This window comes from Rhinatrema bivittatum, unplaced genomic scaffold (assembly GCF_901001135.1).
Source record: "Rhinatrema bivittatum unplaced genomic scaffold, aRhiBiv1.1, whole genome shotgun sequence".
Classification (NCBI taxonomy): Eukaryota; Metazoa; Chordata; class Amphibia; order Gymnophiona; family Rhinatrematidae; genus Rhinatrema; species Rhinatrema bivittatum.
Genome location: NW_021820751.1, coordinates 58,826 through 77,295, shown reverse-complemented (window position 1 = coordinate 77,295; position 18,470 = coordinate 58,826). Strand labels below are relative to the sequence as shown.

General features: G+C 43.7%; 1 protein-coding gene across 1 annotated transcript in view; it reads left to right on the top strand.

Moving 5' to 3' along the window:
* The window catches only part of LOC115082080 (vomeronasal type-2 receptor 26-like), a 75,487-nt gene that overhangs the window by 33,621 nt on the left and 23,396 nt on the right, over window positions 1-18,470 (top strand). The window contains exon 3 of the mRNA XM_029586345.1: window positions 13,992-14,789. Within this exon, the coding sequence (XP_029442205.1) occupies window positions 13,992-14,789 (798 nt within the window). The remainder of the gene's footprint in view (window positions 1-13,991; window positions 14,790-18,470) is intronic.

Sequence of the window (18,470 nt, the reverse complement as noted above, 5' to 3'; positions counted from 1 at the left end):
AGATAGCGATATGCGAGCCGACGTTTTCCATATATAAGGCCAATTAACTTGGTCGGGGTGTAGATTAAGTTCCTGTGTCCATAATGATTGAAGTCCAAGAACCTTATCAGCATACCTGGACTGTTTCAGCAACTTATAAATTCTGGAAGCTAAATGGCCAAGGCCACCATATTGTTGATAAAAGGAAAAAGCATATGGATTCAGAGAGATATAAATAGAATCTATGGAAACAGTAGAAAGAATACTACGCAGCTGTAACCAGGCATAAAACTGAGTTTGTGGAAGCCCATAACGAGCCTGAAGGCTCTCAAAGGGGACAAAGGAACCATCACAGAATAATGAGGATATGAACCATATTCCATGACGCTTCCAGACAGGCCAATTGAGAGGCTGCCCACTAATTTTAATCTTAGGGTTATTCCAAATGGGAGCAAAACGGGAAGCACTCCAGGGAGGCGTCACCCCTGACCGTTGAGTATCCAATTTGTTAAAGGCTGTATGCAAAGTGGCTATTATAGGATGTGCAGCACCCCGGGACTTGAGTGGCGTCCCCACAAAGAAATCCAGCGGTGCTGGCGATATCAACCAACGTTCAATAGGTAACCATCTAGGTGATTCAGAGGTATGATTTTCAAATGTAAGATAATGGTATCCTTGCTGTAAGATAAAGGCCAAATGATATAGGTAAAAATCTGGGAAATTAACCCCGCCATGCTGAGTAAAACTTTTCAGTTTAGGCAATGCTATGCGTGGAGCTTTGTTCCGCCAAAGAAATCGAGCCAGCATGCTGTCTACATGTTGATAGAAGTCTCTGGAGAACAAAACTGGAATCATAGCCAATATATATGTGATCCTAGGAGCCAAAACCATCTTGATGGTGTCCAGTCTTCCCCACCAAGAAAGGTATAGGGGCGACCATTTGTAAGTAGCCTCCCGGATCATCTGCAAGATATGGGATTCACAATAACCAATGGTAGTAACAATGTCTCCATAAAAACGGATACCTAGGTATTTAAGACCATTGGTCACTTTCTTAATGGGATAGCCAGACAAGTCTGCCATAGAGCCCATAGGATTTAAAGGGAGTAACTCAGTCTTATGCCAATTAATCTTATATCCAGAGATTAATGAGTAGGATTGAATAAGCCTGAAAAGAGAGGGGAGAGAAGTATCTGGTTCAGTAAGAAAAAGAAGGACATCATCCGCATAAGCAGAGAGTTTAAATATTTCACTGACAATGGTGATGCCCTTTATATCAAGAGATTGACGGATGGCCAGTAACAGAGGTTCTAGAGCTAAGTTAAAGAGCAGAGGAGAGATAGGGCAACCTTGATGAGTTCCCCTGTGGAGCAGAAAAGAAGAGGATTGTTGATTGTTAATATAAAGAAAAGCAGAGGGAGAGGTATAGAGAAACTGCACCCAAGATAGAAAGGTAGGTCCAATTCCAAACCATTTAAGAGTGTCAAAAAGATAAGACCATTCGACCCGGTCAAAAGCCTTTTCAGCGTCAAGTGAGACCGCCACCGTAGGAAGAGGTTGAGAAGAAGAATGATGAAGAACATGCAGAAATATTCGAGTATTGTTAGCAATAAGTCGTCCTTTAACAAAACCCGTTTGATCAGGGTCTATGAGTGAACATAAGACCTGAGATAAACGGGTAGCCAGGATTTTCGTGAAGATTTTATAGTCAGTATTGAGAAGAGAGATTGGACGATAGTTAGAAATAAGATTAGGATCCCTCCCAGGTTTAGGCAACACCACGATACATGCTTCAGTAAAACTAGAGGTCCCCGTAGTATGGGTAAGAAAAGACTTATAATAGTCATGTAAATGGGGAACCAGATCAGTCTTAAAGGCATGATAAAAGTCAGAGTTGTAACCATCTGGTCCGGGTGCTTTTCCACGAGCTAAAGAGGAAATCGCCGAGGCAATCTCCAATTGCGTGATAGGTGTATCCAGAGCTGTAGCTTGATCTTCCGTGAGGGAGGGATGAGTTAATGTACCAAAGAATTGTTGAATACGGGACTGCGGTGAGTTGTCAACTAGTTCAGATTGGTAAAGTGATTCGTAGAAAGAACGAAAAGCAGCAAGGATGTCAGAATCAGATGTCAACAACTTGTTTTGTGGAGATTGGATCGAGGTAATACATTTTTTGTCCTGTCGTTTTTTGAGGTAGGTGGCCAACATATGTCCACATTTGTTATTCCCAGCATAATACAACGCTTTAGTGTGATTCAGGCCGAGTTGAACCTGCGTACTTAAGAGCTGATTATATTGGTATCTGGCCTTTAACAAGCAAGTAAGAGAAGCTGTAGTAGGATGAGCAATATGCCGCTGTTCCAGGCCCTCAACCTCGCGATGCAAAGTCGAAAGGGCAGCCTTTTGAGTTTTCTTAAGTTTGATAGAATAGCTGATAATATCTCCACGAAGTGTGGCTTTGAAGGCATTCCAGAGAGTAGATGGAAGAATGTCCGGTGACTCATTGAATTTGAAAAATTCCATGATTTTATGGCTGAGATCTGCACAAAAAGAAGGTTCAGATAATAAAGCTGAATTAAAACGCCATGTCCTGTCCAGCTGAATTGGGGAAAGCAAACGGATAGACAGTTCCACTGCAGCATGATCAGATACCAGTATAGGAAAAATAGAAGCTGATTCAATAGATGAAACCAAAGACTTTGAAATAAGAAAATAGTCTATGCGAGAATAAGATGAATGTGGAGATGAGTAGAATGTGTAATCCTTAGTGGTGGGATGGAGCAAACGCCATGGGTCTACCAGACCATGGAAATCTTGGAGATAACGCAACGTCTTGCAAGATTTGGAGAGGGACGTCCGGAGAGAAGTAGTTTTGTCCAAAAAAGGATCCAAGGGCTGATTAAAATCGCCTCCAACAATAACCGGTGAATTCTCCACATTCAAAATGTTAGCAAAAACTGTTTGGAAAAAAAGGTGATCATCAGTATTAGGTGCATATAAATTCAATAAAGTGTAGGTATGACCAGCAATCCGGATTTGAGCTAGTATCCATCTGCCATCAATATCTGCAGTCTGGTGGATTACCTCAGCTTCCAAGCGTTTGTGGAGCAGTATAGCAACTCCTCTCTTTTTAGCAATTGCTGGGCTGTAAAGAACAGTACCAACCCATTGTTGCCGGAGTTTAGGGGACTCTAACGAAGAAAGATGCGTTTCCTGAAGAAAAGCAATATCAGTTCGCACTGATTGCAGATAGGTTAAGATCTTTTTCCTCTTTATGGGGTGTGTAAAGCCGTTGACATTCAAGGAGACGGTGGTAATATGAGTAATTGCTGACGCCATTTGCAAAAATGTAAATATTGTAATGGGCTGATTAGCAAACACACTACATTATGGCAGGCTGGTGTCCCACTCTCCATCGGAAGGAAAAACAACATCGTATTAGTGTTGTCACACAACAAAGTAAAAAAATGAAGAAAAAATATCAGAAAAATAAAACAGGTAGAACATAGTAACAAGAATAACAGCAAAGATGCCATAAGGCTGCAATGCAAAAGATGAGCCTCTTGTCACGCCAGAGGCTATCCCAACCTAGGACCTGCTATATCGCATGATAAAAAAAAAATCTAAGCAAGCATCAGTCTGGGACCATGGCACAAAAAGAACCTGGACCATGGGATACCACCCATATATAGGGAAAAATTAGATCTTGATAATAAGATAGGAATATGAGAAACAAAAACCCGTGAAAAATTTGTTGGTCAACGCTCCAAAGGAGCTACAATAGACAATTCAGGTAACCATTTCAGCTTCCGTTCGGGACCTCAGAAAATCTTCCAGAGCCTTCGCTTGATGAAAAATTTGCGTGTGATTTTGGTGAGTAACACGCATCTGCGCCGGGTACAAAAGACCATACTGAGCCCCAATAGATCGCAGTTGCGGACGTAATGCCAAAAATTGTTTCCGTTTTAGCGCAGTAGCTTTCGCAAAGTCCGGCGTCAATATGATGTTATTACCTTGATATTGAGTGGGAACTCGGTTTTTGGCTGTCATCAGGATAGTTAGGGCCTGTTGGTAGCGGAGCACCTTGAAAATAAGAGGACGTGGCCGTTGACTGTCCCTCAGCGGTCTAGTGGGAATCCTGTGTGCCCTTTCCAATTCAAAAGGTTGGTCGAATTTAATTTTGAGAAGCGAGGGAATGAATTGTGTGATAAAGGCAACTGCGTCAGAACCTTCAGCTCCTTCGGGTAAGCCCAATAAGCGGATATTGTTACGGCGATTGCGATTTGACATGTCTTCCATATCCCGTTGTAGCTGCTCTATCTCAGACGTCATGCGGGGAATGGCTGCCGATGTTAGTAACAACGAGGAGGCCTGCGCTTCCACATCTTCCAAACGTACCTGAAAAGTAGACATTTGTTGGGTAACTGATTGAAGTTCACCCCTTATAGCTGTAGTCGCGTCGATATTTAGCTGTAGCATTTCCTTAAGCTGTTTCAACTCCTGGAGCACTATATCTGCCGACGCCATTGATTTTTGTGGCGCGACTTTGGTGAGGGTGGATCCTGTTTCTGCCGTTTTGAACCAGTCCCCGCAGCAAAAGCTGCTTCAATCTTGCCTGATTTAGTGGAGGACATCTTCAGAAGTCGGAAAATAATCGATGTCTCACGAGTGGTATCAGTATAGTGGAAAGGTCCCAGATAAAAATGCAATGATAAGCAGAGCACAAAAGTTAGGCAGCCATCTTGGTCGCCGCTCAAGAGCGCCCCCTACACAAACAATTTTTATACACAATTGGTGAACAGATAGGATGGTGTGGTTTTTGGTATTTGCTATAGGGATCACTTTCTGTGGTCGATTTTCAGCTGTTTCTGAGGCAGTGCTAACATCACAGTGCTCACCTAGCAGTCCTTGACTTGTAGGCTTTTGGGAAGCACATGTGAAATAGCATTGCTATCTCAAACCTCTCACAGGTCATTGCAAGCTAGCAGATCAAATAGGGGTTGCACACAATCATGCATAACGGGGCCCTTCTACACCAAGATAAGCAAAAATGTAACTCTCATGTACAGATGATGAGAGCCTTGGCACTTGGGCTGTCATAATGTTTATGTTAGCTTCTCAGGAAAGCTATACAAGGATGCTGGTCTGACATTCTGAAGGCTGGATTGGGAATAGGAGAATGGTGTCATATCTCTACATGTTGTTGAAAGTCACAACTGAATTGAATAGTTCTGACTTTGTGATGACACAAGCTAGCAGAATGGTATTTTTACATGCTGAATTGTAACCTTTCAGGTCTTTTCAGGTTTCAGAACCTCGCTTGTCTGCATGGCTGCTATGTCTTGTGGCAAACATTGCAGAGTTGCTGTCCTTTAGGATGGGTATCCTGTGCTGTTTGAGAATGTTGGATTTAGTGGATACCGAGACCAAGGCAGGTATGCTGATGGATGCTCAGTCATAAGCTCTGTACATAGAAAGACTTTTATTGCATGCAAGACACAGCTGAGAACAATGGGTCAGAAATCTGCGTGCCCCTCCCCTTCAGGAGCTGGCTTTTATACATTCCACATTTCTTATCTTTTACACATGCGTTCTACGCATTGCTGAGCAAGCATATCCCGGCTGAGGGGCTATTGACCCCCTCCTTAGACAACCTGGAACCTTCGTGAAACTTCTGCAGGAGAGGCTGTCGAGACTTGCAGTTCTGGAAAGGAATTTGTGAGTCTGCAGCAATATAGCCCTTCACATAATACATCCATTGTTCTATTCTAGGTTACAGACTTGTGAAAGCTTATCAGACATAACGTGCTGACAGAGAGTTTCTCAATGTCCTAACTACAACTGTACTGCAGGCAATAGACCCTCTATGAAGTAAGGAATTCTGGTACATGAAGTTCTGTTTGGCAGGAGTTTCAGGTTGTCCTCTGTCAGGTTGAAGCCTTCAGCCCCCTACATTCCCCCCTTTGATACTTATCATTCTCTATGAAAAGTATCACATGATCACGATGCACCTGTGGAGCTGAAAGAAACAGAAACAAGAAAAATTAGCAATTTGAGTTCTCAGAGGGCCCTAATTTCCCAAACAGTCTGATGGTTTCTTCACGGGTTTGAGATGGATGGGCCCTATTGGCTCCACCCCCCTTTGTAGCCCGAACTTGTCATGTATGGGAAGATGGCCCAGGGTAATGGGTTAAACAGGTTCTATAGGCTCAGAGGAATACATGTACAGTGACAGGAGCTGCATGGCTTTTTTTTTTTTTTCGTTCAGGAATGTCCTCCATCATCCAACGAAGGCTGTTGAGCAAGAAAGGAATAATGCAGGGTCCTAAAAGACAAAACAGAATTAAACTGGCTAGGATAGCAAACAAGCTCTTAAATCCACCGATCATAGAAAACTAACCACAGAATCCGTTGGCCCATCCCAAGCACTATTCCACTGCTGGACAGGGACGTGTGCCATCTTGACCATGCGATCAGTGATGTCTTGGATAACCTTGCTTTGGTCATCTACCTGCAAACAACAAGTAGAGAGGTTAAATGTTCTACAAACCCTCCTTCCTGGGCCAGAAGGTAATCTAAAACCAGTCTATTCTGGTACACTGCAGTCATAATCTTGGTATTTTGTTTTGCCCAGAGTTTAAGAGTGAAAGCAGTGTAGTTGGTGATGAGCTCCAGGACTGCTGCCTGAAGCCTGATGATTCGATGCAATTAATGCTGCTTGGAAGGGTTCCCGAGCTGCCCTTTTTTGCTGCTTCATCTGCTCTCTGATATCCATGACAATAGGGTTTGATTTCCTGATGTGTGCTTTGCAATGCATTACAGCCACCTTGCGAGGTAGCCAAACTGCGTCTAGTAATTCACGTACTTCTGATGCATTGTTCAATTGTTTTCCCTCTGCAGTCAAGAAACCTCATTCTTTATATAATGCTCCATGCACTTGAATTATAAGGAAGTCATATTTAGAGTCTGTATAGATATTTACAGTTTTTCCTTATGCCAACTGCAGAGCTCGAGTAAGGGCAATTAGTTCAACTTTTTGTGCAGACGTTCCTGGGGGAAGAGGTTGAGCCTCAATAATTTCATCTTCGGATACTACAGCATTTCCAGCAGAACGTATCCCATGAATGATTTGGCTGCTCCCATCAGTGAATAAAGTACAAGCTCTTTGCCAGGGTTGATCCCTCAGGTCTGACCTACTGGAATGTATTGTAGTCATGACTTCTTCACAGTCATGGGCAACTGGTTCAGGTGCCGGCCTAAGAGTAGCCGGATTCAATTTTTTGCTGTCTAATATTTGAATTTCAGGTGTTTCACACAATAAAGCTTGATACTTGATGAGACGTGAATTAGTCATTCCATTTTGGTCCATGAGTCTCGAGCAGTCCCCGTACAGTATGGGGAGTTGTTATCTGTAAAGTCTGACCAAATGTTAATTTAACAGCTTCAGGTATCAATAAGCATGCGGCAGCAATGCTTCGAAGGCAACCAGGCCATCCTTTAACAACATTGTCCATTCCTTTTGACAAATATGCAACAGGTCGTTCCCACGATCCAAAAGTTTGAGTCAATACCCCAATGGCCATGCCTTTCTTCTCATCTATGAACAGATGAAATGGTTTTGTTATATCATGTAACCCTAGAGCAGGGGGTGAGATCAAGGCTTCTTTCAGTTGATGTAAATTCGTTAATTCTTGTTTTTCCCATTGAAAGGGCTGAGATTCTGCTTCTTTGCCTTGTAATTTTTCATATAATGGTTGAGCAATAATTGCATAGTTTGCAATCCAAAGTCTACAATATCCTGCAGCTCCCAAAAACATATGGAGTTCCTTTTTCAAGTTGGTACAGGTTGATCTCTTATAGAACTAGTACGAGAGATTCCAAGTCGACGAGTGCCTTCTCTGAGACGAAAACCCAAATATTCCACTTCTACTTCACAAATTTGCGCTTACTTTTTACTCGCACGATACCCTTTCGAGTACAAAGTTTTCAACCAGTATAGGGTTGATACTGCACATTCATGGTATGCTTCCCTAAATTTCAAGAGATCATCCACATATTGTACAACTGGCCCATGTGTTATCCGGTACATCTTCAGGTCCTTGGCCAGTTGCTCCCCAAACAGAGTGGGTGAATTTTTAAATCCTTGGGGTAGGCGAGTTAAGTATACTGCTGCTTTTCTCCAGTTTGTGCATTTTGCAAGTGAAGGCAAACATTTTCTGACATTCCTCTGCTATTGGAACAGAGAAGAAAGCATCTTTGAGATCAATAACACTGTACCATTTGGAACTAGAAGAAACTTGAGCCATGATTGAATACGGATTTGGCACAAGTGCTACATGATATAACAAAACCATTTCATCTGTTCATAGATGAGAAGAAAGGCATGGCCATTGGGGTATTGACTCAAACTTTTGGATCGTGGGAACGACCTGTTGCATATTTGTCAAAAGGAATGGTATATGTTGTTAAAGGATGGCCTGGTTGCCTTCGAAGCATTTCTGCCGCATGCTTATTGATACCTGAAGCTGTTAAATTAACATTTGGTCAGACTTTACAGATAACAACTCCCCATACTGTACGGGGACTGCTCGAGACTCATGGACCAAAATGGAATGACTAATTCACGTCTCGTCAAGTATCAAGCTTTATTGTGTGAAACACCTGAAATTCAAATATTAGACAGCAAAAACTTGAATCCGGCTACTCTTATGCCGGCACCTGAACCAGTTGCCCATGACTGTGAAGAAGTCATGACCAATATGACTGGAACAAAATGCCACCCCACTTACGCCAGGAACCTTGCCATAAAAGATTCAAACAGAATCTTAAAACCTGGCTTTTCAAACTTGCATACCCTGACTAACCGAGTACTCCAAAGACTGACACGCCTCTACCCTTCTTAATAATTCCCCGACTCCCCCCCCTTCTCATCCCTGCCTCTTCATACACCCCTGCTCCCCCTCCTACCACCCTCCCCTCTTCCCTCTACACCGTCTACACCCTGCCACCCTGTTAATAGTTAAAATTTCCCTTTTCCTATGCTCTCCTTAGAGTTATTTATTTAACCATATCTCCTCTCGAATTATTTATTTAACCATTCTTCTCAAGTTGATTTAGTTATCTGTCTCGCTACTATACTTTAAATTATTGTAAAGCTTGTTGCTATGTTACGTTACATTGTGAACCGAGGTAATGTTTCTAACGTGCCCCGGTATATAAAAAATCTTTAAATAAATAAATAAATAAATAAATAAAATACATTCCAGTGGGTCAGACCTGAGGGATCAACCCTGGCAAAGAGCTTGTACTTTATTCACTGATGGGAGCAGCCAAATCATTCATGGGATACGTTCTGCTGGAAATGCTGTAGTATCCGAAGATGAAATTATGATTCGGCCATATGATAAAGTAGTGGCCCACACATATACATTATATATATATATACTGCAATTATGTTCTTTTACCACTGGTGGGGGCTGGGCTCTGGCTATTACCATATGTTCTTAGTGTTTGCAATGTAATTGGTACAAGGCTTCCAAGGGTTTGATCATCACTCCTGCACACCTAAAGCCTGCAGATCCAGGTTGACTTTATTGAATTAACCCAATGCCAAACTTACAAGTATGTAGGAAGCAATGTTTTGCATCTTCTCAGCATCGTCTGATCTAATTTGCCTCCAGGTGCAGGTCACCTATTCAATTTCCAGATGGACTGTGATTTTGTCATCGTATTTTGAGATGTATGGGAACAGGGATTAGGAAGAGAAGAAAAGGGCCAGTCCCTGCAACCAGGAACTTAATAGTAGAGACCCATCCGAAAGAAGCTGCAGAAGGCCGAAGGCTTTGAGAGCATGAGCCTCAGCCAGGTAAAAGCTATAGCAGACCAGGTATGTGGAAATAGAGAGGAAGAGAAAAGAGAGAAGCAAGTAGACATATGAAGGAGAAAGTGACTGTTAGCCGCCGCTCTCGAGGACAATCAGACGTACTGCAAAAATGAAGGCCATTGGAAGCGAGACTGTGAAGAATGGCAAAAGAAATACGGGAGCCCTGCAGTGAATACTAACGACAAAAATGGACCTGCACCGACACAAAAGGGCCGAGGAGGAAGGAGATCGGACAACCCCCACTGGCAGATGGCGGGGGAGGCGACAAGGAGCATACAGCCTGAAGAGACCGGGAGGGAAGAATCCCCACTGACTCTCTGGTGGAAATCCATGAGGGAACACAACAAAATCAGGGGCCTGTTGGACTCAGAGGCCAACGATCTGTCATTACTGCACCAATCGCCCCCCCCCCCCCCCCCGACGAAAGAGACTGTTTCTATAGTGGGTGCCTCAGGTCAGGTACTCACTGCCCCTCTGCAGAAAGAATGAACTATACAAGTAGGCGGGACCATGGTATCCCACCAGTTTATCCACGTCCCTGATTGTCCAGTTTTCCTTATCGGACGGGACCTACTGTGTAAACTATAGACCACATTGAGATTTCAACCAACAGGGGAAGTTAAAGCCTCCTTCGGGGACCATCCAGTGATACTCATCTGCCCCCTCAGGGAGGAATGGAGAGATTACTTCCTCAACCAGTCAATACCCAGAGGACACTCCCCATCATCGACAGAGACGGAATTTGTCGTGTACCAGAATAGACTGGTTTTAGATTACCTTCTGGCCCAGGAAGGAGGGTTTGTAGAACATTTAACCTCTCCACTTGTTGTTTGCAGGTAGATGACCAAAGCAAGGTTATCCAAGACATCACTGATCGCATGGTCAAGATGGCACACGTCCCTGTCCAGCAGTGGAATAGTGCTTGGGATGGGCCAACGGATTCTGTGCTTGATTTTCCATGATCGGTGGATTTAAGAGCTTGTTTGCTATCCTAGCCAGTTTAATTCTGTTTTGTCTTTTAGGACCCTGCATTATTCCTTTCTTGCTCTGTGTTTTTACAACCGACATCCTATAATTCCCACAGTCAGAACTGCATGCTTGGCTGTCTTATCTTGCCGGTTCCTTGCCCTGCATATTTAACTACTGCTAGCCAAGAAAAGCTTTAACAAAGGTTCCATTCTTAATCATTTCTCCTCTAATTTTCCCAGAGACAGCTTCAAAATAAACTGCGTCAGCAAAAGAGAGTTCATACTTTATCATGCGTTCCAATGTAACTGCCTGAGTCATTATTATCATTATTATTGTTGGGTTTTTTTATATATATATATATATCGATCTTCTTATATAAAGAACAATTAAACTTGCTTGAATAGCATTACATATAATGCAGAACTTTTAAATAACAGATAATATATAGGAAACAAGTAAGAACAATAATTAACATGGTATTAGACAATATTCTTATTGTACAGGCCTGCAATAGGCTGATGAAAAAAACAATAAATAATTGACTAACCTGTGGATGTATCAAGTGAATAGGCAAGGGAGCAAGGGAAGGATAAGGGATGGAAGATATGTGAAATGAAAACTTCTGATTAACAACGCCAGCATTGAAACGCACAGCCATATTGAATGCACTAATATCTGACACGCAATGAAATGCATTACACACTACGTACTGACATATTGACACGCAGTGGAACGCACTACCATTTTATAATTACATTGTACTGTAATAATGAATTTGCTGCTATAATAAAATGTCCATCATATTATGTCTGTCAAATGACATATGCAATGGTCTGGTTGTAAACCTCGCCAGATCATCTTGTGAGTAATCAAGGAAATATTATAAGTAGTATCTTACTTATAATTGACACATTCGAAGTTTACCTTTTTTATACAATGAATGCAGGAAACACATCTCTACTTTAATAACAAACTAAAATATCTTAACTCTCTGGAATAAGTAATGAAGGATCTTGTGCAGCATCTGTAAACCAAAAATCTCTTCCTATTAGGGTTTTAAACAATTAAAAACAATTTAAAAAATCCCTGGTACATGTGCTTGGAATTCACAGATAGCAGCTACATACATCACAATCCTTAATTAATAATTTGAAAACTCAAACGTACCAGAGAAATGTTTTAGGGGTTAAATTTTCCCGCTGAGAAGCAGCCTCTGACCAGCCAAACTTGTTAACTCTTCGGCTCCTAGTGCTCTTTGTGCATAACAATTGTAATGCATTATACTACAGCAGAAACCTGACACAAACAAAAAAACAGATTGCAAGCTACATGTTCAGCCTCGCAGGCTAACTGCTGCTGTTCAGTACACATTTATTAACACATATACAGATAAATAATTCACAATCACTTTTAATAAGTTTTCCTTAAGTAAAAATAGTCTGCATCACCAGAGTAGATCAAAAGAAATAATGCATTTGATCACAAAAAGAAATTTCTCTAACCGATCTACCACAGTAGAAATGTTTTCCTAAAGGTACCTTCAGCTGAAAATGCAGTGATTCTGTGTCTGATTACAGACAGACACTCTCCTTCATACAACAAGAAACTAATACTTCCCAAGCCGCTGTGGGGTTTCAGAACCTAGAATCTTCTGATTCCTACTCGGCCACTTGGCAGGGCTTGATCAGAGCCCCCTTCGATCCCGTGTTAATGGATCGGTCTAAAATTCCCAATATACTTGCCTGCAAAGTTCCAGATCAGATCCCGGGTTGTCAAGAAAAGCCTTCTTTCTGGATCTGATCTGTAGGCTCTTCTTTCCGGATCTGATCTGTAGGATCTTTCCGGAACTGTACTGCAGGCCATAGACCCTCTATGAAGTGAGGAATTCTGGTACATGGAGTTCTCTTTGGCAGGAGTTTCAGGTTGTCCTCTGTCAGGTTGAAGCCTTCAGCCCTCTACAATATGATCATTTCTGCTTTTTCCAGTAAGTATTCTGGCAGCCGAGTTCTGTAGTATTTGTTGTGGTCTTAGTGTTGTATATGTTAATCCTAGGAAAAGTGTGTTACAATAGTCTGTGCTAGCGAATATTAGTGCTTGCAGAACAGTGTTAGGATTTGTGGACCCTTGGCCCGAGGTGAAGCAAGACTTGCCTTGGGTAAAGCCATGCTGACTTACATTGGCTATTCCCTGTTGATTGATAGAAGTTTATGGACTTCTCTTCCAAGAACTTATCCAACCCTTTTTTAAACCCAGATAAACTTGCTGCCTTAACCACATCCTCTGGCAATTAATTCCAGAGCTTAATTGTGTGTTGTGAAAAATAATTTCTCTGATTTGCTTTAAATGTGCTACTTGCTAACTTCTTGGAGTTCTCCTTAGTCTGTCTATTATCCATTTACCTGTTCAAGTCTTTTTATGATTTTGTAGATCTCTATCCTATCCCCCCTCAGCCGTTTCTTCTCTGTAAAGAACATTTTCATCAACTGCATAAGTCATCAATAAAAGTTATATTTGAAACCATAACAGTCTCCAGCATGATTATTGCTGCTGTATATTATACCTTGGGATTTCACTTAAAGCAATGCACAGAGCATAGAAGAATATTCTCCTTCTCCCCATCCCACAAACAGGGAAACTTGAGCACTCTGATAAATTAGCTCTGGGGGGTTGTTAATTCTTTCTTAGAAGTGCCTTAAGTTATCTGTACCTTTGCTATTCCTTTGCTTGCTTTATCTTTGATTATTTTATTGATTATATGTATGTTAATTGTAAACCACCTAGATCCATCAAGGTGTGTATAATAGGTATATAAGAACCATTTAACTAAATAACTAAACAAATAAATATACATCAGGGGAGTACTTAGTTAAGGCTGTGGTTGATATGCGATTCCCGGGACCCTATCTAGGACTATTAGCCCAGAAATCACAGTATTATAAAATACAAAAAGCATATTAACAAAATACATGAAAGCCAAATTCCGTATTAAACTCATTCCCCATCTTGCCATCCTTATCTACACCCTTCATCTCCCACTTTTGGTCTTCTACCATTCAGGGTAGCATTATGTTTTAAATATGTGATTACTTGATATGTGAATTAAAATATAATATCACAGTGACAAAGACAGTGTTGAATTCAATATGTTCTTTCTCAGCAGATCAGCTATACCTCACAGAATATTTTTATGAGTGACGTTGTTAAATTTCCTTATTTCTATCGGACCATCCCCAGTGAGCTGTCTCTCTGCGCTGGGATAGTCAAGGTACTGAAGCATTTTGGCTGGACCTGGGTGGGTATCATTGCACCTGATGATGACAGCAGCATGATGGCTCTCCAGGTCCTGAAAGAAGGGATTGAGCAGAACAGGGGCTGCATCGAATTCACAGAAATCTTCAGTCACATCAATGTCAACCAACCAGAGAAGATACAGAAAATTAATGAGAGAATAGATACATCATCAACTAATGTGATCATTGTCTATGCTAATAGAAAGTATATTTGGGATCTGCATAGGAATTTATACATAATGAGTACATCTGGCAAGGTCTTTATCATCACAGCCGAGTTAGACTTTGCCATGACCTATCCACTGGATGCAATGGTGAAAAACAACACTTTGGCATTTACTTTGAAAATGAAGAACATTCCTAGCTTTCTAAAGTTTGTCCGTGAGGTGAATCCTTTCTTGCTTCCAAGTGATGAAATAATTCAGAAATGGTGGAGGGAGCTATGTAACAGTTGGTGCCCCAAAATCATCAGAAGATCCTGTAAAACTAATGAAACATCATCCTTAGACTCACACTGTCACACCAAATATTTTGGGAGCAGCTATAGTGTGTACAATGCTGTATATGCCCTGGCACATGCACTGCATGACATGATCATGTCTGATACTAGAAACAGCACCACATGGAAAGGAGAAAGATGGAGATTATTGGATCATGTGCCATGGAAGGTAACATCATTTGTTAGGGAAATGTTATTATTATGACAAAAAGAATGCACAATATGAAAGGGAATCTGGGTGCTGTAAATACTAGGGATGTGAATCGTTTTTTGACGATTTAAAATATCGTCCAATATTTTTTAAATCATCAAAAATCGTTAAAGAGTGCGATACAATAGAAATTCCCCCAATTTATTGTGAAAAAATCATTAATCGGGATAGTGTCCACTAAAGGGAGTTATTTGGGGGGGGGGGGGGGAACCGGCACACCAAAACAACCCCTAAACCCACCTTGACCCTTTAAAACTAATCCCTTACCTTCCCCTACCCTCCCAAACCCCCTCAAAACTTTTTACATGTACCTGGTGGTCCAGTGGAAGCCCCGGGACCGATCGCCCACTCTCGGGCCGTCGGCTGCCACTCATAAAATGGCGCCGATGGCCCGATAAAAAAAAACCTCACCCGACCCTTTAATAGTGCCCCATTAGCTTCCCCCACCCTCGCGATCCCCCCAAAACATTTTAAAATTACCTAGTGGTCCAGTGGTGGTCCCGGGAGCGATCTCCCGTTCTCGGGACGTCGGCTCGAGAACGCCATTTTTAAAGATGGCGCCGGCCGGCACCATTTTTAAAGATGGCGCCGGCCATTCAATGCTCCTACCATGTGACAGGGGCCGGCCAATGCCATGGATACCCTGTCACATGGAAAGGGCAAAGGGCTATCAGCGCTAGGGATGTGAATCGTTTTTTGACGATTTAAAATATTGTCCGATATATTTTAAATCGTCAAAAATCGTTAGGGCCACCATACAATACCAATTCCCCTGATTTATCGTCAACAAAATCGTAAATCGGGGGAAGGGAGAGGGCAGGAAAACCGGCACACTAAAACCCCCTAAAAACAAACCCCGACCCTTTAAATTAAATCCCCCACCCTCCCGAACCCCCCCCACAAATGCCTTAAATTACCTGGGAGTCCAGCGGCACACTAAAACACCCTAAAACCCACCCCCAGCACACTAAAACCCCCTAAAACCCACCCCGACCCTTTAAATTAAATCCCCCACCCCAAATGCCTTAAATTACCTGGGGATCCGTAGCGGCGGTCCGTAGCTTAAATTACCCCCGGGTCCGTAGCTAAATCGGGGGAAGGGGGAGAGCAGGAAATCCGGCACACTAAATCGTGGTGTGTTCAGCCGGCGCCATTTTGCAAAATGGCCGCCGCCATTTTGCGGCGGCCATAGACCAATACGATTCGACGCAGGAGGTCGTTCCGGACCCCCGCTGGACTTTTGGCAAGTCTTGTGGGGGTCAGGAGGCCCCCCCAAGCTGGCCAAAAGTTCCTGGGGGTCCAGCGGGGGCCCTGGAGCGATCTCCTGCCGCAAATCGTTTCCGTACGGAAAATGGCGCCGGCAGGAGATCGACTGCAGGAGGTCGTTCAGCGGGGGTCCGGAACCCTCGCTGAATGACCTCCTGCAGTCGATCTCCTGCCGGCGCCATTTTCCGTACGGAAAGGATTCGCGGCAGGAGATCGCTCCAGGGCCCCCGCTGGACCCCCAGGAACTTTTGGCCAGCTTGGGGGGGCCTCCTGACCCCCACAAGACTTGCCAAAAGTCCAGCGGGGGTCTGGAATGACCTCCTGCATCGAATCGTATTGGTCTATGGCCGCCGCCATTTTGCGGCGGCCATTTTGCAAAATGGCGCCAGCTGAACACACCACGATTTAGTGTGCCGGATTTCCTGCTCTCCCCCTTCCCCCGATTTAGCTACGGACCCGGGGGTAATTTAAGCTACGGACCGCCGCTACGGACCCCCAGGTAATTTAAGGCATTTGGGGTGGGGGATTTAATTTAAAGGGTCGGGGTGGGTTTTAGTGTGCCGGGGGTGGGTTTTAGGGGGTTTTAGTGTGCCGCTGGACCCCCAGGTAATTTAAGGCATTTGGGGAGGGTGGGGGATTTAATTTAAAGGGTCGGGGGTGGGTTTTAGGGGGTTTTAGTGTGCCGGTTCATGATTTTAACGATTTTAACGATACTCTAAACACCCAAACGGCGACGATACGATTCCCTCCCTCTCCCAGCCGAAATCGATCGTTAAGACGATCGAGGACACAATTCACATCTCTAATCAGCGCCATGTTTATTAGTGGCAGCTGATGGCCCGAGAATGGGAGATCACTCCCGGGACCACCACTGGACCACCAGGTAAGTTTAAAATGTTTTGGGGGGATCTGGAGGGTGGGGGAAGCTAAGGGGGCGCTTTTAAAGGGTCGGGTGGGTTTTTTTTTTATTGGGCCATCGGTGCCATTTTTATGAGTGGCAGCAGATGGCCCGAGAACGGGAGATCGCTCCCGGGACCACCACTGGACCACCAGGTAATTTTAAAATGTTTTGGGGGGAACGGGAGGGTGGGGGAAGCTAAGGGGGCGCTTTTAAAGGGTCGGGTGGGTTGTTTTTTTTATCGGCTTGGGCCTCACTAAAAAAAATTAGCGATGTGAATCGGAATCGGAACCGATTCCGATTCACATCTCTACCGATCAGATTTTTTTCTCCCTCCAGCCGAACCCGATTGTTAAAACGATCGGGCACACGATTCACATCCCTAGTAAATACTACAGGGAATCTGGGTGCTGTAAATACTACAGGTTCAGCCCTCATGGTCACAGTGTGACAAGAGCAGAAGAGGAGTGGGTGCATAGCCTAGTGGTTAGAACAGCAGCATGAGAAGCATGGAAGCCAGGATTCAAATGCTGATGACACTCCTTGTGAGCTGAAATAAATCACTTCATCCTACACTACTTCAGGTACAACATAGGAGATAATTTACAAAGCATCATAAGGGGGTCAATATTCAAAGCTGTCTATTTAACGGCTCGATACAGCAAGGACGCGTTAGAAAGAGTGCGGCAGTGCCGGGTGCACCCTCGTTTGCCCCACGCACTGTTCTGTTCACATACCGCTCAATACTCTATTTAAATTGCTTGCAAATGCAAGCCACATCTGCGAAGCGTTAGGCGAAGCATTAGGCCTGCGCAACCCATTTTACTGTATAGGTGCTTAATACAGCACCTATACAGTATCCTGGGTGCGCTTGTACCTGTCATTTCAAATGTCATTTCAAATGATATTTGAAATGACAGGCACCAGGAAGTGGATCCCAACTTTAACCCATGAAAACCTAAAAACCGAAAATCCCCTCCTCCTGAAGCAGCTCGACATGTGCCAACTTATCTTTTGTTGCTTTTCAGCCCCTTCCCTTCTCTGCCACCCTCCGGAGGGGGCAGCCGGCAGCGAAAACGGCTTGCAGCTGTCCTCCCCCGCACAGGTCCCGGTTCTCCTGGCTCGGCCCTCATCAAATTGTGAAGTCAGGTGAGAGCCCACTGTTCTGTGATTTCAGCCCCTTCCCTTCTCTGCCACCCTCCGGAGGGGGCAGCCGGCGGTGAAAGCGGCTTGCAGCGTTCCCCCCCATGCAGGTCCCAGTTCTCCTGGCTCGGCCCTCATCAAATTGCGAAGTCAGGTGAGAGCCAACTGTTCTGTGCCCTCTCCAGTCACGGCGCAAGCGGAGTGAAGCAAAGCATACTTTCATTGGCTGAGTGCCCGTCAATTTGGGCGAACATGGACGGGCGCGCGTGACGTCATGGCGTGCGTCACACATGCCCGTCTATGTGCTTTCATTGGCTGGAGTGCCTAAATTG